The 21,928-nt window shown below is 44.0% G+C and overlaps 1 protein-coding gene across 2 annotated transcripts in view; it reads left to right on the top strand.

Moving 5' to 3' along the window:
- LOC117044305 (cullin-9-like) overlaps positions 1-17,470 on the top strand; it is a 54,201-nt gene extending 36,731 nt beyond the window's left edge. For both annotated transcript variants that reach the window (XM_033144930.1, XM_033144931.1), the window contains exons 25-41: positions 117-357; positions 512-686; positions 1,378-1,523; positions 3,162-3,270; positions 4,175-4,371; positions 4,459-4,730; positions 5,544-5,907; positions 6,785-6,925; positions 8,696-8,860; positions 8,968-9,131; positions 9,775-9,868; positions 10,674-10,748; positions 12,317-12,427; positions 13,239-13,356; positions 14,032-14,165; positions 14,295-14,386; positions 15,968-17,470. In XM_033144930.1, the coding sequence (XP_033000821.1) occupies positions 117-357; positions 512-686; positions 1,378-1,523; positions 3,162-3,270; positions 4,175-4,371; positions 4,459-4,730; positions 5,544-5,907; positions 6,785-6,925; positions 8,696-8,860; positions 8,968-9,131; positions 9,775-9,868; positions 10,674-10,748; positions 12,317-12,427; positions 13,239-13,356; positions 14,032-14,165; positions 14,295-14,386; positions 15,968-16,175 (2,806 nt within the window). In that variant the 3' untranslated portion in view covers positions 16,176-17,470. The remainder of the gene's footprint in view (positions 1-116; positions 358-511; positions 687-1,377; positions 1,524-3,161; positions 3,271-4,174; positions 4,372-4,458; positions 4,731-5,543; positions 5,908-6,784; positions 6,926-8,695; positions 8,861-8,967; positions 9,132-9,774; positions 9,869-10,673; positions 10,749-12,316; positions 12,428-13,238; positions 13,357-14,031; positions 14,166-14,294; positions 14,387-15,967) is intronic.
- The last annotated feature ends 4,458 nt before the right edge of the window (positions 17,471-21,928 follow it).

Raw genomic sequence — 21,928 nt, 5'->3', positions numbered from 1 at the left:
AGGTCTTGGGTTCAGTCTCCAGGAAGGAGGGAGATATTCCTGCCTGAAGCCGCTGCCAGTCAGTGTAGCCAATTCTGAGCTGGAGGGACCAAGGTCTGACCTCTCTGCTTGTGCAGGTACTACCTGGGAGACCGGCTCCTGTCGCAGGGCAAGACGTGGCTGGAGTGTGCCGTGGTGGAGCACATTGGGCTCTGCTTCCCCAACCGTTTCCCCCAGCAGATGCTGAAGAACCTGAGTGAGCTGGAGGAGCAGCAGCAGCAGTTCCACCTCTTCCAGCTGGAGCAGCTCGACAAGCACCTGCTGGAACTCGACCAGGATGGGAACTGGGAGGCGGAGGAGGAGATGGTGGAAGGAGAGGTGAGAGACGAAGGAGGGACCAGCAGGGCAGAGCACCATCCCTGCGGACCACGCAGGAGGCCCTCTGCCGCGCGAGGCCTTTTCTTCCTCCGTTGACACTGCCTGGGGAGCTCCCACTGTCTGCCAAAGCCACAAACCTTCTGTGTTTTCCCAGATGGTGGAGGCGCAGCAGCTGTTCTCTCGGGAGGAAGAGGCCGAGGTGAAGGTGCTGGCATTGTCTCCACGCTGTTGGACCATCTCCTCATTCTGCTACCTGGAGGATCCTGCCAGGTTCTTCCCAGAATCCCTCAGTCAGCACCTGAGCAAGTTTGCTGACTTCTACACCCAGAGTGAGTGCCAGGCTGTTCTTGAGCCCAAAGTGAGCAGCTCCTTCCTTGCAGGCCTCCCTCAGGCTGAGTTTCTGGGCAGCAGGTGGACCCCACTTTTACCCAAGACTCTGAACTTGGAAATGAGAATCATCAAACTTTCTATAAAGAAATGATACAAACCTTCACGGGGAGCTGTGAGTCTTTAAGCCTAACTTTGAGAGAGGCAGCGTTAAGAGGTTCATAATCTTTGAGAAATCTGGCTAATCTAAGGAACGTGGGATGAGACAATTTTTTTAAAAAAACAACAACAGTATTTGTGTTTTGTTCATGCACCAGTGTGGTGTAGTGGTTAAGAGCGGTAGACTCGTAATCTGGTGAACCGGGTTCGCGTCTCCGCTCCTCCACATGCAGCTGCTGGGTGACCTTGGGCTAGTCACACTTCTCTGAAGTCTCTCAGCCCCACTCACCTCACAGAGTGTTTGTTGTTGGGGAGGAAGGGAAAGGAGAATGTTAGCCGCTTTGAGACTCCTTCGGGTAGTGAAAAGCGGGATATCAAATCCAAACTCTTCTTCTTCTTCTTCTTCTTCTTCTTCTTCTTCTTCTTCTTCTCCAACCCCAGTATTGTGATATCCTGTCCTTGAGCAGAGAGGCAGAGAGAGTGTTGCCCGTCTTGCCGCTGTATTTCTCCCTGACCTTTGTCTGTCTTTCTCAGGTCAGAGCCGCTTTGGGCTGGAGCACACCAAGCCACGGCGTTTGCAGTGGACGTGGCTGGGCCACGCGGAGCTTGAGTACCAGGGCTGCCTCCTGCACGTCTCCACCCTGCAGATGTACATCCTCCTCTGCTTCAACACTGCCGAGGTCTGAGACTCCCTTCATCTCCACTTGTTTGCCATCAGCTGGGCATCTTCTGTGACCTAGAAGCAGTCACCCACTGAATTTTGCACAGCAGAGTTGAAAGTCCTGCAAGATGGGAACTGATCCTTGCAGATCCCAAGGATCCTCACTGGGACCCAGCCCCTCTTAAACAAATGCTGGATGTGCTCTGATGGGAGGCACTTTGCTTATTTTGCAGATCCATTTAGCCTGCCTTTTGTCATAGAACCAGGATATTTCGTGCATGACTAGAGGGAATGGTGGGAAGTTTGGGGTGGAACCAGATCAGTGGCACTAGATTATAGAATTGTAGAGCTGGAAGAACCTCAAGGGTCATCTAGTCCAATCCCCTGCAACGCAGGAATCTTTTGCCCAGCATGGGACTCAAACCCACGACCCTGAGATTACAGTAAGTGTCTCTACCGACTGAGCTACCAAGGTGTAGGGTGTTCACCAGCCTGTGTTCAGCCAGATAGCTTACATGATTCAGGCTGTAGGTGGCTTCTGGATCCTGTTGCAGAGAATTGAGTGGCTGCAGGCAGTTGTTGCCCAAATTCAGTGAAAATATTAAGACCTACAGAATTGATAAGAGCTTAAGGTTACATATTCTGAGACAGCCAAGAATCCTTCACCCCAGAGTCTCAGCACTGCAGTTTGGGGCTTGGAAACATTACTCCATGCTATGCAATGGTGCTGCAATCATGGTGCGACCTGGGCTGAGTCTTCCTTCATTGTACTGGGCATCTCTTTGCCTGGGAGCTCTTCTTCTTCCCTGGGAGCTCCGCAAACAGACCAGCATGATGGCCTAAGGCGGGGGACCCTGAAACCCAGGGGCCAAATACAGCTGTCTAGTCCTCAGAACAGGTGGGTAGCCGTGCTGGTCTGCCATAGTCGAAACAAAATAGAAAATTCTTTCCAGTAGCACCTTAGAGACCAGCTGAGTTTGTTCTTGGTATGAGCTTTCGTGTGCATGCACACGAAAGCTCATACCAAGAACAAACTCAGCTGGTCTCTAAGGTGCTACTGGAAAGAATTTTCTATTTTGTTAGTCCTCAGAACGTTTCCCGAGGCCACACACCCCTCAGTGGTCCCAAATGTTTTTGTGTGTGGCTGGAATCCATTCTTCTTCTTTTACATATAAGTTTTATTTTTGCATTTTCTATTTTACATAAAGAAATGAATTCAATGTATAAGCATATAATCCCTTTTGACTCCCCCCCCCCCCGGTTGTGGTTCTTAAGTAATAATTTTCCTCTCTGCATTTCTTCCATTCCTCCATTTTTATAAATCCTTTGTCAATCCATAGTTTAAATTTTTACTACAAGTTTTCTGTCAATCCTACCAATGTATGTAATTGTTTACAATAGCTTTTCAAATAAGTTACAAACTTATTGTAAAATGTACACTCATTGTTCTGCCTACTTTTGCCTCTAGACCCATCTTCATTAGCATGTGGGCCTTGGCTTAAGGGTTCCACCCTAAAAAGCGGGTTTTCTTTTATTGCATTTGCAGTACTATTTCTTGCAAGAACTCTGGGGCTGAAAGTCTAGATGCCCCAGTATTCTTTGCTTCTTCCTTTTCCTCTGTGTACTCACCTTCATTTCCACACCTTAATTTTCCTAGGAGGTTTCGGTAGACACACTGTTAGAAGCCACAGATCTTTCCCCCGACCTCCTGCATCATGCGCTGAAACCTCTAACAAACGAGAATGGGATCCTGACCCAGAGTCAGAGTAAGTATGGGCTTCAGAGGAGGAGGAAACAGGGTGGATAAAAAAATAGATTTTTAAAATAAATGCTTTTGGAGGAAAAATCTTTCAAAAGATAGTTTTCTATTTAAGTTACATTATAGTCCAAAGGCTATTCATCAGGAAATAAGGATTTGTTTTAAGTTTTTCATGTGTGCTAAATCTCAGTGTAAGGTGTGTGTGTGTGTTTTTTAAAAAAAATCATTTAACCACACCAGTTAACAAACATGGATATATATGCTATAATGCTATTGTTTTAGTTAAATAAATTGTTATTAAGGAAATAATTATTTTTCTCCTTCCAATAAAGCACAGCAGAAAAGTTGTCCAAATATAAACAGTTAACTTATTAAACCTCACAATAATTTCATAATTATCTGTCAATGTATTTCTAATAGTATAACTAAATCAGTAATTTTTGATATAACTGTAAAAACTACTCTGAACATTTATTCTTCCAAAAATGAAACCTTCCTCTGGTTGCAAATATTAGGATTATACCAGCAAGAATGAGTCTTTCTGTAAAAAAGACAGATTTAAATCGTGATTTAAATCGATTTGATTTAAATCAAATCCACCCTGGGAGGAAAGGACCTTGATTCCCTTGGGAATCTAGCCCAGCAGTGTGGGTGGGATTTTGACTTCCGCCTCCTGCCATGCAGCACTTAAATTTGCCACCTTGGATGGTGCAGCTGGGGAGGGCTCTCCCGGTTAAGCATCGCAAGAGGGGAAACCTGTGCCGTGAATTGAAGCCCCTTTTATTGTACCTTTAATATTTTGTTGGAAGCCGCCCAGAGTGGCTGGGGAAACCCAGCCAGATAGGCGGGGTATGTATGTATGTTGTATGTATGAATGAATGAATGAATAAATACATGCTATTATTATATAGATGTCTTGAGGCTGAACGAAGGGATGCTGGGCCAAATGTCCGGCCAGCGCCTGTGGCTGTTGCCCAAGCAGACCTACTTGAATGTGGAAGAGAACGAGGGCAGCGCTCTGGAGAGGAAGAGGAACATCATCTGCTGCCTCCTTATCCAGATCTTGAAAGAAGAGAAAGAGATACACATTGACAACCTGGTGTTCAAGGTACGGAACGCAGGGATGGGGCCTTGCAGAGCAGTCCGACTGGTAGGTGAAGCGCAGGGACTAACTCGTTCCTCCTGCCTCTCCCAGGTGATCGATGCCTGCCAGAAATGGGAGTCTGGCTCAGCTCTGAAATTCTTGAGCTTCTGCTGCAGCAGCACGGATGTCCTGTCCTGCATCCTGCACTTGCTGAGCCAGGGCTACATCCTGCGCCAGGAAGAGAACCCGCAGCTGCTGGAGTACATCTGTGCCGAGCCCACCACACCTCACCGAGGCCAAGCTCAGCTCATCTTCCAGAGCACCGATTGCCAAAAGGCCAAGGCTTCTTCTGGGACAGACACTGGCAACAAATTGCCTTTCAGGTAACGTGCTTTTTTGTTTTGTTTTTAAATTAATAGTTTTTTTCCATTACCATTTCCCACATTCCATTCAATTTACTCATACAGTTATGATCACCGACTTACCTCCCCCATCCTTTCGTGGTTCTATATATTTACCCATTATATGACTGCATATTCTGATTTCTTGATATGTTTTGTTCTCCTCCCTCCTCATCATATCTTTATATACTTTAAACTGTTGGATTTACTACCAACCCTGCTAATGTTTTAACCTGTTTAACATTATTCTACATAATAATATCAGTGCTTTTTTCTAATAAAATGTTGAGGGGTACTCTCATTTTGACTCAAGAAAATCACCATTTTACAGTTCATATCGGGGAAAATAAATACAGTAAATGGACAAAAGTACACAGATTCACAGAATGTTTAGGGGTATGTGTACTCCTGCGTCCCCTCCCCCAGAAAAATGCACTGAATAACATAATAATAATTTATAATTTATACCCCACCCATCTGGCTGGGTTTCCCCAGCCACTCTGGGCAGCTCCCAACAGAATATTAAAAACACAATAAAACATCAAACATTAAAAACTTGCCTACACATACTCTGCAAACATCTCCCACTCTTCCTTAAATACTCGGATCTTCCCGATCTCTTACTTCATTAGTTAAGTTTGCTGATTCTACATATTCCCATCAATTTCATCTTCCCTTCCTCCTTTGTTGGTGTTAATTCCCTCTCTCCAGACGTTTCGTTTTAACATGTCACATAGCAGGGGTGTAAGAGCCTGCCTGCCTACTCGTTGTTGATAAGGCTGTTCTTGCCTTCAGGTTGGATGCCTTTGGCCTCGGCACAGAACAGGTTCTTATGGAGACAGTGCTGCTGCCGATGGGGCGCACAATGAGCCAAGATGAAGTTGGGGTGCTGATGAACCAGACGGTGCAGAGGGTCTCGGATACCCTAAGCGTGACGGCAGATGTAGCCCAGCACCTGCTTATACACTGTAAATGGAATGTGGATGTTCTGATTCAGCGCTACACGGAGGATCCAGAGGTGCTCCTGTTCTCCTCAGGGATGCAAGTGCGAAACCCCCTGGAGCCCTCGAGCCCTGTCACTCACTGTCCAGTCTGCGTGAATCTGCTGAGTCAAGAAGACAACCCACCTGTTCTCTGCTGCATGCACTACTGCTGCAAGGTGAGGTTTGGCTTCCCTTACTGTCCTGACAACAGGTATCCGCTTTCACTCTTGCCATTCTTGTCTTAATTCACATCCCCGATAGAATATTGTTGCTTTTTGAGATTGGGTGTCCCATCCTTGTCCCATTACAGTGGTACCTTGGTTCTCAAACTTAATCTGTTCTGGAAGGCCATTCCAAAACCAAAGTGTTCCAAAACCAAGGCACACTTTCCCATAGAAAGTAATGGAAAACGGATTAATCCGCTCCAGGCTTTTAAAAACAACCCCCAAAACAGCAATTTAACATGAATTTTACTATCTGACGAGACCATTGATCCATAAAATGAAAGCGATAATCAATGTACTGTACTATATAATAAATAAGACAGCATTGTAGATGATAATTTATTTATTTTTTTACAAAATTCTTGCCTGCTCTGATGATAGTCATTGTTTGGATGGGGGGCTTTTATCCATTTCCGCAGTCACACATTCAGTAGCTGAACTGGGTTCCACACAGTCACAAAAACAAATTAACTGAAAAAGCGTCAAAAACAAAAATGCAAAATAAATTGCAAAAACAAAAGCACCAAACTTAATCCATTCTGGAAATCTGTTTGATTTCTGAAATGTTCGAAAACCAAGGCGCAGCTTCTGATTGGTGCAGGTGCCCCGGAGAAAATAGCCGACAGCAGCTTCCGAAAAATGTTTGAAAACAGGAACACTTACTTCCAGGCGTTTGAGAACCAAGGTACCACTGTATTCCTATCGGTTTTGGTGTAAATTTCCAAAACACTCCCCCTTGTGGGCGACTTGGAGCACTGCTCCCTGTGTTAAAACTGCAGATCTCTAGATCCCATGTACTCTTCCCTCTCATTTTTTCTTCTTCAATTAGTCCTGCTGGAATGAATACTTGACAACTCGGATTGAACAGAACCTGATTCTGAATTGTACATGTCCCATCTCTGACTGCCCTGCGCAGCCGACTACTGCCTTTATCAACTCTATTATTTCCTCCAAGGAGGTCATTGCCAAGGTAGGCACGGGTTCTGATGCACAAGCTCAATCTATCAAAACCTTCTACACGCTAGGCGAGAGCTTCATCTTTTCCTTATGAAAGAAACCTGTTGTGTCCTATAGCCTGGGATCTGAGTAATAGGTCATGCTGTTAATCTATTTGATTCCAGGTATGCTAACTCTCCCATTACTCAGCATATTGCTTGCTAAGATTTCTCTGTTGTCCATCTTGCAGAATATCTCATTTTCATGTTCAGTTGCTTGAGACGTTTTGAGCTGTCTGCCCTGCAGGCACCTGCTTGTTAGATCCTGTGTACAGTCATACCTCATGTTGCGTCCGCTTCAGGTTACGTCTTTTCAAGTTGTGTCCTACGGCAACCTGGAAGTACTGGAACGGGTTACTTCCGGGTTCACCAATCGCACATGCGCAGAAGCGCTAAATCGTGCTGCGTGCATTTGCAGACGCAGCGCTTCTCGATGCGAATGCTTCGAGTTGTGGACGTGCCTCCAGGATGGATTACATCCGCAACTTGAGGTTCCACTGTACTGGACTCATGGACTGCCTGGTTCCACTTTAGTAGGGAACTGGGATAAGTGGTGTTTCACTTCCTTCAGGTTTATGAATAGGGTTGCATCCGACTTCTGCATCATTAATTTTGTGTGTGTGCTCTAAGAATACTTGAATCTGATTTAAAAAAAAAACAAATTCTGCAGATTGCCATATTTGCTTGTACTGTACTATTCTGATTGTGCTTATCAGGAGGGATGTTTGGAAACCCCATCTCCTGATCACTGGAAATTGTGCTGAGCGCACTTCCTTTTTTCAGTTGTGCTAGGTCACTAGGCATTGCGGAGCCCTCCGCACTCTCAAGCCTTTTAAGTGCTTGAAACATTTTTTAAAAACACTGAAGCTGGGATTTTCAGCATACCCAGTCCAGTATCTATTTTTGGACCTGCATTATGTGATCATGGAGTTTTAGAATACACATAATCCTGTCTTATGATATGTCAAGGAGATCACATTTAAGTTTTTGTACTCATATACCTGATTAACTCAGGTTGATAGAACATCTTGCATCTTCAGCATTTATTGGCCAATACACATCTCAAACTAAAACCTTGGAATTATGATAGACAGAAGCTATCTTCTGAAGGAAGTAAAAAAACAGTGTTCTTTCATGGTCTTCACCTCAGCTGTCATTTGGGATATATAATATTTTTGTTAAAACTGGGGATACAGTTCAAGAAATCCTAAGAGTGACACCTTCCTGTTCTTCAATAACAAGCTGAAGCCTATGATCACGCCAGGATAATGTCAGTTACTTTAACTGCATCAAGAATCCTTCTGCTCAGTTTTCAACCAAAGTTCATCTTCTTCAGAAGACGACCAAGCTTCTTACAGTGTTTAGCTGAGAAGCATAATAGTACACTGCAAAATTCAGAAGGGTTATGCCTTCTTTCCGTAACACCATAGTAAATACTCTGGGCGGCTTATTGTTCTAATACTTTTTAATATTTTTACCATGTCACTAACACCTCCTGTAGCAATTGGACTATTACAATTAAACTGAGAAACCTAGGTAACACGTTATTTTTAAAGGTGGTGATTATCCCTTATCCATGAAAGTCTGAGAAAAACTATTGTTGAAGATCACTTCGTATTTTTTTGGTCAGCAGTTCATAGTCCCAGAAAGTTGCTCTAAATCTGGCACGAGATTAATCACTGGCTATTTAACTGATAATTGCGCAAGACCTCCAGAACTGCCACTTGTGTGTTTCTTTTCTGCAGTATGAGAAAGCGCTCCTGAGGGGTTATGTTGAGTGCTGCTCGAACCTGACCTGGTGTACCAACCCCCAAGGTTGCGATCAGATCCTCTGCAAGGAAGGTCTTGGCTGTGGAGAAGCCTGCTCAAAGTGCTCTTGGATCTCCTGCTTCAACTGCAATTTCCCAGAGGTAAGGCTAAGATGAACCATGGAGGAAGTGCACCTGTCTCCTCACAGGACTTTTATTCTGGGTTTTTTGCCCTCCCAAGTCAGCTCGGGCTCTGTAATTCCTTGCAGGCTCACTATCCTGCCAGCTGCAGCCATATGTCCCAGTGGATGGATGACGGCGGGTTCTATGAAGGGATGACCGTGGAAGCCCAAAGCAAGCACCTGGCCAAACTCATCTCCAAGCGCTGCCCAAGCTGCCAAGCTCAAATAGAGAAAAATGAGGGCTGTCTGCAGTGAGTGCCTTTTTGTTTATTTGTTTATATTAGAGGGCAGAAGAATGATACAAACTTGGACTGCATGGGAGGTGTCCCGAAACTTTCTTTGGCTTCTTGTCTGATGCCTTCTTAGCTGTACATAACATGCCCACTTTTATTTGTATGCTACCTTTCCATAGTTGTAAGCTGCCTTGCGCATAGTTTTAACATGAAAAAAAACCACATAATTGCAAGAACAAAAATAGTCACAAAGAATAAATAAAACATCAAAAAATCACAACCAAACAGAACAATATCCACATAAATCGTATGGGGAAGGTATAAATGAAATACTGATATTAAATTTGTGTATCTTTAACAGCAGCAACCCTGCGCACAACAAAATTCCCTAAACAATAGCCCAGCCCAAGAGTCTGTTCAGCAGCCTCAACTTTTGTAGCTGGAGTCAGTCCGGTCCCCAGGCCATGTGGAAAAGGTCTGCAAGGCTGGGAGTAGGTCTTCCAGGACTCACAGCCAAGCTTACTTACCCCTCCACAGCGATCCCAGTGCAGCCAAGGAAGAGAAGGAAGGCCAAGAAGAGGGCCTGATCTGGCCATAAGGAATTAATTTGCTGGTCACACCTTATGCTTGAACTAACTGGAATTATTTCTGTTCTATGCAGTATGACTTGTGCCAAATGTAACCATGGATTTTGCTGGCGCTGCCTGAAGCCTTGGAAACCAACCCACAAGGACTATTACAATTGTTCTGCTATGGTGAGTTTAGTACAGGGCATACTGTGTGTCTGGCCTGGCATTATTTATTTATTTAAATTCATCACTTGCCCTTCACCCTAAGGTCCCAGGGTGTGATACGACAATTTAAAATCCAACATTAAGGACCGCCTTGTCCCCTTTTGAACCGACCCGGACCTTGTGATCATCATGTGAGGAGGCCCTTCTTTGTGTGCCTCCTCCACAAGAAGTCCGGAGAGCGGCAACACGAGAATGGGACCTTTCTGTGGTGGCTCCCCGTTCGTGGAATGCTCTCCCCAAGGAGGCTCACTTGGCGCCTTCATTACAAATCTTTTGGGTGTCAGGCAGAAATATTCCTCCCAGGCCTTTGCCTAATTAAACAATCTGTTGCAGGGGTCGGCAAGGCTTACCTTGCCTGGGCCGGTTCACTACCACGGACCCCCCTCTGTAGGCCGGATTGCGCCCCCACAATTTTCTGCGCCTGGCAGACACGATTTCCGGCACCGCAGAAGCGAGTCCCTGCGCCGTACTGTGCCACCTTAGTGCAACGTGTGGGGACTCGCCAAGCAGGTGGATTGGTTCAGGGCGGCCCGTGGGACTGTAAAACGACCCCCTTGGGCCACTTGTGGCCCATAGGCTTTAGGTTGCCGACCCCTGACCTATTGCCTTTTAAACTGTTGAGGGGATTTGTGTTGTTACTACGTTGTGTATTTGTGTGTGTGTGTTGTATTGTAAACAGCCCTGTGATCCTTGGATGAAGGGTGATTTAGAAATTTAATAAACAATAATAACTCCAGGTAACTTATTTCCTACTTCCCTCCCTCAGGTGAGCAAAGCAGCTCGACAGGAGAAGCGTTTCCAAGACTATAATGAAAGGTGTACTTTCCATCATCAAGCAAGGGTGAGGATTGCTCCCCTATACCTTGGGGACAAGGAACCTAATCCAGCCTCTCCACTCTCCCTAAACCCTACCCCTTCTGTTAGGCTGTGCCCCCCACACCTGTCCCCTTCCACAGGAAGCTGGCCATGCACAAAGGCATTGCTTCCTGCTTCACTTTATTCACTGAGAAAGGCTTCCTCTTTCTACCCACACCCAGTAGAAAGTGAAGCAAAAATGCCACGTGAGAAGGGAATCGCTTTCTGCATGGCCTGTTCACTTCACTTCCTCACTCTGTAGTTATAAAGGGGAGGAGCCCTTTTCTCAGGATACAGCAAGGAAGCCAAACTGAGAAAAGTGGAGCAGGGAGAGAGGGAGGGGAAACAAGATGCATGTGTGCTGTGGCGTCACGCACTTTGGACATGTGGCCTCTAGGGGAAAGGGAAAACTCCCATTCCTGATGTATTTGAACCTGCATCTTACTGCCCTGTTCTTCACGCCTTAGCGTTAAGACCATGTAGCCATAATCGACTCTGGTCAACAAGTGCAGTTTGCAGTGTAGTAATATGTCTTCGCTTCATCCAGTGAGGAAAGGCAGTCAGGAAAGATTCATTGCTTTGCTTCAAAGTCAGAAGGCTGAGATTACGTCTTCCGATACCATGAGGCAAGAAATGCCCCCTACCCTCCAGACAGTTCTCCCTTTGAGGGAAGGGTGCACATTTAACAGTCTTGCCTTTCTTATTTAAGACCACTCAGCTCTCAAAACGCAGATAGGTGAAATGGGTTTAGTTTGGTGGAAAGGACCTGACCAGTCCCCACCCCCCAGGATGTCTTTTCTTCCTCAGAGTAACCAGCTCACAGCTGTGGAGGGGAGAGAGCACCTGTTAGATAGGAAGCATCTTCAGAAAGCATTGAGGAAGTCCCAGGAGGGAACCAAGCTTTAAAAGCTTCTCTTTTTGTGCTGTTTGGGGGCTACTCAGAGCAATTTTATTTGAGCTTTCCATTCCCAAAAGCAAGTCAGAAACCCAACAGAGCTCTGTAGAATTATGGCCTGCAACATCGTGCAACTAGTTGCCCGAGGTCCGAGATTGGTTGCAGAAGACAAGTGTTGGCTGAACTTTGACTACAGTTAAAAATGAGAAAATAACTGATTAGGTACTTAAAAATAAATATCCTGCAGGTGAATTTACACGGCAGCTGAGTTTATTATCTGTCAGTTGCTTTCCTCCAAACCACTATTTGCAAATAATGGAAAGAGCCCCGGTGTCTGCTCTTCATCAAGTTTTACCATCCAAGAATACTTCATAGGCAGCTGGTTCTAGTGTTAGTGGTAGAAATTGGCCATGAAAACCACTTGGGCTTCTGTCACACAGAATTTGTGTCTGCCTGTCTGGAATAGTAACACTTGGCCAGCTTGCCAAATCTAACATCTCTAGTCCAAAAGATTGCTTCCTGTGAAGAAATAGGATTGGTGGCCGTAATAATTTGGTGGTAAATCAGTGCCTTGAGAGATAGACTTTGCGCATGTCTGCAGATAAAAAGGGTTCTTCCTGAAAAGACAGGATTGCTGAGACTCTTCCCTTTCATTGCAGGAATTTGCCATGAACTTGCGAAATAGGGTTTCCACTGTCAGTGATGTGCCACAGATTCGGTCCTTGACGTTTGTCGTTGACACCTGCAAAATGCTGGAACAAGCACGGAAAGTAAGTGCATTACTCTGAGAAAGAGGAGGAGGGACACACACACACACACACACACACACACACGGATGCGTGTCTGCCGCTCTTCTTTCTGACTTTCTCCTCTTCTGCTGCAGTTCCTTTGTCCTCTTTCTGCAATACAGTTTAAACTCATTAAGAAAATACAACCCCAAGAGGATCCACAACATTCAGATAAATGGAAGGACTGTATTTTGGAGGGATAAGCACAACAAAGTCTTAGAAGATTTATTATTCAGGGTGGTGGGTGGAAATAAAGGCTGCTGTGCAAAGGTGCTGGCAGCCCAACACGGCATGCTATCCCCCCTCTTCCTTTGGGAAATTATGGTGGCATCTGGTGACTATAGTTTTTGGCTTGGCCAGCAAGGCTTGTAAAAATGGTTAAGTCCTGGTCAGTGCATCCATTTGAGACAAATATTTTCTTCTTGAAGCCATGCAATATTGAATATGCTAACGCTATACCTGCACTGATTGTTACAGTGCAGAAGGCGTATTTCAGATGTCTCCCAGAAGCTCTTGGAATCTGTCCTGGCTTTCAACAAAGGTCCTTGTACAGATAAAGGTTTAGTTCTTGCTTTGATTTACGATCTTGCTAACCCCAGATTGTTTTCTCTTCTGAGTTGCCTGTGCTGTTCTAGACATGTGCCCAGAAATGGTGGCCCCATTCTAGCCATAACTATGCCAGAAATAGCACATAGCAGTAAAAGGCTCCATTAGGAAGCTGTGCCTGGAAAGTGGGGGGAGAAAACCAGCTGCCTGTAATATGTATGTAAATGTGGTTTGTGCTCTCCCTCAGGTGCTCGCTTACTCCTGTGTGTACAGCTACTACAACCAGGACACTGAAAAGATTGACATCATGGAGCAACAATCAGAGAACCTAGAGCTGCACACCAATGCTCTACAAATCCTTTTGGGTGAGTACCTGTAGAAGTGAATGAGACGGCGTTCCCAAGATGATGGCTGCTATTGACTTTAAATACAGGTTCAATGAATGCTAGATTACAGGCTTGATCAGTGGTTCTCAACCTTGGGTCCCCAGATGTTGTTGGACTGCAACTCCCATCATCCCTAGCCAGCAAGACTAGTGGTCAAGGATGATGGTAGTTGTGGTCCAACAACATCTGGGGATGGGCTAGATTATCAGGAAAGGCAAGAGAGCATTTCCTCATTGCAACCACCTGGGTAGCTCTCATCTAGATGCCTGACTTTCACTTCATGATTCTTCTAAATATGACTAAAAGCTTATGTAATTAAAAATATAATTAAATCAAAGCTATCATTCTCAACAGGCAAAATGAGAGGAGTGGACAAATACTGTTTAAAAAAACCAACAGTTTGAGTGCCTTTCTCTGCGCAGATGGATAAGCGCTCAGTATCCAAACCAGAAAAACTGGAACAAAAAGGAATCTCCACCTACCTTTTTCCCATTCCCCTTCTGATCTGAAATTCGTTTCAAGTGAGGCAGAATGAAACTTCTCTAGCTGCCTGCAACTTTGTAGGATGGATTAGCTGAGTCAGCTCTACCTTTTCGGTTGCTACTACTTAGCCTGCAGCCTGAAGTCTCACGTTGTTTTGGCCTTGTATTTCAGAAGAGATGTTGCTGCAGTGCCAAGATCTTGCCTCTTCGATTCGGCTGCTCAAAGCCGAGCATTTTAATACAGGTCTAGAGCTGGTGCGCAGGATCCAAGAACGACTCCTAGCAATTCTGCAGCATGCCACACAGGTAACAATTATTACCTTGTCCAGGAATGTGTTCTGTTCAGCAGTGTAGCAGAATGGAAAATGCTGTGGTGCAGTTTGTTTCGGAGGGGCTGCCAGTGACATTTTCTGACCTTTCATTATATCCTGACAGGACTTCCGTGTGGGATTCCAAACCCGACAAGGCTCTGAACAGAGGGAGATGAAGTTATCCAATGTGCCTAATGCTACGCCTACTTATAAAGAGTGAGTTTTCTTGCAGGGGTGACATGGGCAGTAGGACTAGATGGTGGGTTTTGCATTCTCTCTCCCTCTCTCTCAATTTTATTAAATTTTCTGTTTTACAATTTCAGATAAACATTTTACATACTTTAGCATACCCAATGACTTCCCTTCTTCTCCTTCCATAGTTCATTTTGCATATCTTACATCCCTGCATATTTTACAGTAACTGTTCCAATCGGTTTTCCACTATTACATCCTTCAAAAATTATTTACTCATGTTGAATTCATCTTAATGCTGCCAGCGTTTTCAACTTAAGTTGCCCATCTTCTTTAGTTGGGACCTCACTCACTTTCCATTTTTTGAGCGAGCAAAACACAGGCCGCAGTTGTTGCATACATAAACAACCTTTTCTGACACCTGGGGATTTCAGTCTGAGTTATCCCCAACAGAAAGGACTCTGGGTTTTTTTTTGGGGGGGGGGGGAAGTAATTTTAAACATCTTCCCCCCAGTTCATTATAAATCATTTCCCAATACTCTTTTACCTTTTTACATGTCCACCACATATGAAAGAATGTTCCCTCCACCTCTTTACATTTCCAGCACTTATCTGATTCTGTCTTGTAATTCTTAGCAACCCTACTCAGAGTTAGATACCATCTTTGGATCATTTTCAAATAATTCTCTTTCAAAGAATCACATGCTGTCAATTTCAAGTCGCTTTTCCAAAGTTTCTCCCAGAGGTTAAAATCTATGTGGTGTCCTGTATTTATTGCCCTGTGTGTCATTGAAGCTTTAACTAGCTCATCTTTTGTTTCCCATTCTAATAACAGGTTATACATTTTAGACAAAATGTGGATTTTGCATTCTTAGTGAGGTGCAACATGTCTGGGGTTATTGCCTAACCTGAGCATACAGCAGATGGAACAATTTAACACACATCACCATCCAGCAACCCAGACACTGAGCTGCCCTCCCTCTTGGAAGCGCCCTTTTCTTCCTGCACACTTTAATTTTCTTTTTGCACAGTGAGCTAGACAGGCTGTCATTTGGGCTACTCTTAATCTGTGGCCTGATGGACCAGGCGAGGGGCTCTTTTGAACAAGTTAAGGCTCTGTATATGCTGTCCCCAGAGGTACTAGCAGTTGTAATATTGTATGTATTTTTTTTAAAAATTACAATACTTTAAACCCATGCTCCTTCAAAGTACGATACCAGGGTGGGGTACAAGAATGCAAATTAAAACCAAGAAATACAGTCGTGAACAAAGAATACAAGGTGCAGATAAAAACAAATCTGAAGCGGCAATTACAATAATAATAATAATAATATTTATTATTTGTACCCCGCCCATCTGGCTGGATTTCCCCAGCCACAATGATATAAATACACAATTTATTCAGTTCTTGCCAGAACGGTGGTAGTTATCCAAACCCAGGATTGCCAGATGTTCAGAAGTCCAATCACATTTCTCTGAAACTCCCAACAGTAGTTGAGTTCTGTTAGATCTTAGCCAATCTTTTGTTACGTTTATAGCGTTTCTCGTGGTTGTTGGCTAAAAATGTGCAAGGTGCACTGACTACAAGGGTTTGTTTCCGCCTAGGCTTGTTTTCGACGAGGCATCCGATTCAGCCGACACAGATGATGGTGGCAAAGAGGAAGAGGATGATGACGAAGATGAAGACGAAGAATACGTCCCCGAGTGGCAGGAGGAGTATGATGACGAAGATCTCGATGATGACAATATTTCTTACGATGATGAATCGGAGAATCTGGAGAGGGATTCTTTCTTTTTTGACGACGCTTATTAGTAGAGTTGACCTCCTGGCACCCCAAATTCACACCAGAGAATCCTGGAGTAAAACATTGCCTGTCACTCAGACAGCCTTGTCCCGGCTGCACTCTCTGCTCTGCTTCTGTCCTAGTCCCAAGAACAGCAAGGAGAACTAGATTTCAGTCAGGCGGGAGTTTGTATGGTAGTTTACAGCAAAAGGGTGCTTTCCTCTTTGAGATGGCTGGTTGTGACTCTCCCGGTACAATTTGCAGGGCTGCTGTGCCCGGTTACATAGGAACTTCATCAGCTCTTGGCACAAGCAGTGGTGGGGAGGGTGTGTTCTTTGTCATCTGTGAGCTTTTTTCCCCATGCTCTTCCTTGGGGAATGAAACCAAGTACCAATCTAGCAACAGGTCTAGCCATTACCTTGTCCTATTACAGGCTTCAACCTTGAGAGATTCAGGGCACACCACATGTCATTTATGTCCATGTGAACAGTTACACACCACTCTTGCCTGTATTTCCTGTATCTTATTTCCACACTTGCTGCTATCATGCAGGAATCCAGCCTTGGCAAAACCTACTTGATTTCATCATCTAGCCTGACAATGGCAAATGGCCCAGGAATCGTAGTGACACATCCTTGAGTGCCAGCTTTTTAGCCCAATGGCTTTTGGTTTTCAGTAGTGATGTTCCCTGTGGGGTAAATACATGGAATGTGCACATACCATCCATGCACGCACAAAGTATTTCTTAGGGGCCTCTCTATGCCAAGGCGATTCTCATTTCTGTTCTAGCACACATCTAGAAACTAGGGGCAGAGTTTTTCACTCCTTTGCAGTGAAAAGCTCTCTGCTGGATTGAGTAACGAGGGAGGAATGTTCTAACTAGTGAGAAGGTAATTTAGGTCATTAGGTGTGTTTGGAGATGAGAACTAGTGAAATAGTTAAAAGATTTTTTTTGGAAATAGAGCTCAAGTGCCCTGCTCTGAGTCTGACAGGTAGTTCTGTGGGTTGCCAGCACTCTTGAATGGACATGGTTTTGAGTGTGCCTCTTTCGTTGAGAGGTCAGTTTTCTGTGGGTTTCCCCCCCCCCCCTTTGTCATTGGAATCGTCTTCTCTTCCTTCAGATAGGAATTCTGCAGGATGTAGACGTTCAGAGGGTTCATATATATATAATAAATATATATATACACACATATATATATATATGAGAAGCTGAAATTGTTCAGATTATTATGCTTTATCTTTTCTTGAAAATCAAAAAGAATCCTGAAACAACAAGATTATACACCACCTGTTTATGTAATAAACAGTTTTTTTTCTTTTATTACTATCTTTTTGGTGTGGTTCTCTTCTATCCTGCTTCCCACACTTTCTCAATTCCTGTTGCTTATGGCTAAAATAGAGGTTAGGAGAAATGCAGGGCTGCTGCAGGAGAATCCCAGTGTCTCATTAGTAACATCAAGGGTGTTTTTTATTATTATTTTTTTAAATCAAAACTCCAAACATTTGTCAATTAGTCTCAGTCATGTAAGCTACAAAAGCTGCACATAACATTTGTGCAGTAGTCTCAGTCACGTGAGCTATGTTCATTTATTCTAATAGAAGATTTTGAAGTTTGGGCTTTTTAGTACAAGGTGTTTTTTTGGTTTTTTTTTTAATGCAGTGTTTGCTTCTTGCTTTTCCATGCCCCATAGTTCCAGAATTAAATTAACCTTGCCACCAGCCTCACCCATCACCGTATCTATTCCCGTCTCTGACTGGTGTACTAATGTTCAGTTCCTAAGGGCCTGTCCATGGAGAAGCACTGCAGGTGTACAAGTATCTTTCTCCATGAAATTTAGCTCTACATAGATTTGAAGTATGAATGATGGGAGAAACAAGCTTTCAAAATAAATCAGAAAAGTTGTATGTATAGGATGCTGAATATAAAGGAATACCAATAAATACTGGGCTGGAGAGGGATGAGCGTCAAAGTGTGAAGTTGATAGTGTTTTGATATCACACCTATACAAATGTGACCAGTAGAAGTAGTTCAGCTAATGATGATGATGATGATGATGATTTATACCCCGCCCATCTGGCTGGGCTTCCCTTCCACTCTGGGTGGCTTCCAACAAAATATTAAAATACAATAATCAATCAAACATTAAAAGCTTCCCTAAACAGGGCTGACTTCAGATGTCTTCTAAAAGTCTGGTAGTTGTTGTTCTCTTTGACATCTGATGGGAGGGAATTCCACAGGGCGGGTGCCACTACCGAGAAGGCCCTCTGCCTGGTTCCCTGTAACCTCACTTCTTGCAGTGAGGGAACCGCCAGAAGGCCCTTAGCGCTGGACCTCAGTGTCTGGATAGATTGATGGGGGTGGAGACGCTCCTTCAGATATACTGGACTGAGGCCGTTTAGGGCTTTAAAGGTCAGCACCAACACTTTGAATTGTGCTTGGAAACGTACTGGGAGCCAATGTAGGTCTTTCAAGACCGATGTTGTGTGGTCTCGACGGCCGCTCCCAGTCACCAGTGTAGCTGCCGCATTCTGGATTAATTGCAGTTTCCGAGTCACCTTCAAAGGTAGCCCCACATAGAGGACATTGCAGTAGTCCAAGCGAGAGATAACTAGAGCATGCACCACTCTGGCAAGACACTTCGCGGGCAGGTAGGGTGTCAGCCTGCATACCAGATGGAGCTGAAGCATCATAGTCTCCTTTTCCCAGTTGTCTGCCTTTCCAGAGTTGAATGTGAAGAAAACTCCTTGCCCACACAGTCCAGTGTAAAAGTTTTATTGCCTCAAGACACAAGATGCTCCAGATACACTATATACTGTACATAAAGTTAAGAGGTGCTGGTGCATCATAAACTATTACAACTAAGTACAGTAACCTGGTCTTAGCAGTTAAGGGGGATCAAAATGTGCAGAGAAATCCAAATTTGGAGAGAGATCCACCGCCACCACAATTCACAACTGCTGTATTGCCTTGCTGCTGAATGCTTTCTACCCATCAATGCACATACTTACACATACTCTTTGGAGAAAAGGAGAGTGATGAGTCATGCTGGAGGCCGATGGCTTTGGGCTGTTTCAAAAGGCCCACCGCAGCTGGCATCCTAACCCTGAACAAATATCAGAAATGGGGGGCGGGGGGGGGGGGACTCGAGACACAGACCTTGCAAGCAGTTGGTGCAATTTCGCACATATTCCCAAATTACAGCAACAGAAGTGACTGACTGATAGATCTCATCCTGAGAAGATAGCAGTCAAGTTTGAAACATAATTCAAGCATAGTTACTTAGTGGTTGAAATGGACTAATCTGGAAAGGCTTGTACAAAACAGAAGACAGTGGAGAGTTGCTGGAGAGCACTATACAAACTGGAACAAAAAGAGCAATAGTAGTTCTCCTTTTTGCTAGTTCACCCAACAGGTTTTTGAAAAGCTACCTGCTTCAGTTGCTTCCCACCCTTTTAAGTTACAGATTTGGGATTCATGATTATATTGAATAACCAAATTCCCAATCGAGTTGCTATGAAATGAAAATTGAAAGGTTCAATGAGAGGCAGCTCGACTGCTTGGAACATTTAACTCTGAACTTGGCTCTTCATTATGCAATCAATGTGGACGATACCCTGCTGATTGCTTCACTTGATTTTTTTTTATTATTCATTTCCAGTTGCTTTTAATTTTTCTTTCTTTCTGCTTTTCAGTAGCCAACTGGCATTTCCAGGGTGGCTGCACAAATGTCTGTACAGTCACTAGACTTCCCTCAGGATACATAAAGAATAAAAATGGGCTCTCTTTGCCGACAAGCAAAACTTTTGCTTGTTCCTGCTGCAAAATTTGAATCATACGTCATCTCTGTCTCAACAAAAAGAGACAATGCATCTTCAAATTAGTTTATAAACTGAACATACTTGTAAATTTCAGGTGAGTGAATGGATGGCTACACATGCAGAATTTTGATTATGTGCTCTGCAAGGGATGTGGGGAGGCTCTGAAGGGAGAATACATCTTGCTCTAAGTCTAAGGGCTTATCCACGCTTCTGTTTGCCCTGCTGCTTTCACCTAGGAAAACCCACAGTTTAGTGCTGATTTGGAGCAAATGGGAATTTGGTTTTCTGCTGATTGCTGTTTGTTCCAATTTAATCCTAAAGAATGGGTTTTCCAGGGGAAAGCAGTGGGTCAAAGGCAAGCACTGCTTGGGCCTGTGCTTTCCAGGCATGGGACAAGTGGAAGAGTAGACAAGCCCTAAGTGTTTCACACCTGCATTGGTTTCAGGAGGTAAGGATCATCTCTCATTTTCCTGCTTTCTACTGATAAGGTTGCTGTTTGGTGAGGCATGATATTATGAAGTGCTGGGGAAGGGTGGTTGGCAAAGCCCAAAGGCTCCTGCTAGCCTCAGCTACCACCTCTCAGGGAGCTTTAATTTTTTTTCCTAACAGCCAGCACAGGTATGATGCTATTTTGCTGGTTTCAGCATTTTTAAATCACTGGCATCCGTCTGTCTTGGGGGGGGGGGTGAAGTCAAATTGTTGGGAGAGTTGCAGCACCTGCTGGTATTATGTAGTAATCTAATTGAGTTCCAGCTTGAGTGGATGGAGAGAAGAGCAAAGGGAAGTCTCAAGTTAGCAAGCAGACCAAGGCAAGTAGAAAAAGGGGAATGTACACTCAGCCAGAGGATTATGAGAAATGTATTGGGGTTTGTGAAATTAGTGAAGAGAGCAAACAGGACAGCCACAAGAAGTCATTTGCAATTATTATTATTATTATTATTATTATTATTGCAGTTAGCACTTTCTAATTAGCATAAACCAAGAGAAAATGTACCCTGCTACATTATTTCTAAAAAAATATTGAGAAGCTTGTAAAGCCATTTGTCCTACCTCATAGTTCTGGAACATATTGCTCATTAGTACATACTCAGGTGCATTTTGCTTTTTTCATATAATTTAGGACTCTGTAAAATCTTAACTATTCATCTACAGGAAACAAAAACTTATTTTTCCTGATATGGCAGTTTCTCACGGGTCCCAGGGTGGGAGATGAATATGATTCATTTTTATTAAGACACAATAACATAGCTCCCTCCCTTCCATGTTCCCCTCACTTTAAGATTTGTCACGAGTGGAATGCACTCTCTATATGAAGTGAAATCCTTTGAAGAACCCAAATTACCGTAGGTCATTCTCCATAGTGGCAATGCAGCTTTGGAATCAACTTCCCAGGGAGGTCCATTATGCCCTTCATTATTTACATGCAGGCACAAACCATAAAACTAGTTTCCTGTTCTTTTCAAATGCTTTTAATTTGTTCTGCTTCTTCAGTATTTATTGCTGGTATTTCATAGTACATTTTAACGTTTTTCCACATTGCTTTGACTGCATTTAGCAAAAAGGCAATCTAAATATCACATATGTGCAGCACCAAATAGCTCAATCAGGGTTGTGGGTTTGAGCCCCACGTTGGGCAAAATATTCCTGCGTTGCACTGGGTCGGACTAGATGACCCTCATAGTCCGTTCCAACTCTACGGTTCTTTGATTCTAATGGTACATTAATGCACAACAGTAATTTCACTTTCAGCTACAGACATGCCTGGGGAACCAGGGACCACCTTATATTCCTCACCATTCAAGGCAAAATGGAATAACTTATCCATTTCCTATGATCTTCTACGTTGTTTGCTTAATTAATTAATTTTATATACCACCCTTCAATGAGCGGACAGCACAGGACTCGTGTGCTCCTCTGAAGCGTCCTCCGGCAGCAAAACGTCTAGGGTTAGGCTGGCGAAGTG

The sequence above is a fragment of the Lacerta agilis genome, chromosome 3 (genome assembly GCF_009819535.1).
Source record: "Lacerta agilis isolate rLacAgi1 chromosome 3, rLacAgi1.pri, whole genome shotgun sequence".
NCBI lineage: Eukaryota > Metazoa > Chordata > Lepidosauria > Squamata > Lacertidae > Lacerta > Lacerta agilis.
This window is presented reverse-complemented; position numbering and strand designations above follow the sequence as displayed.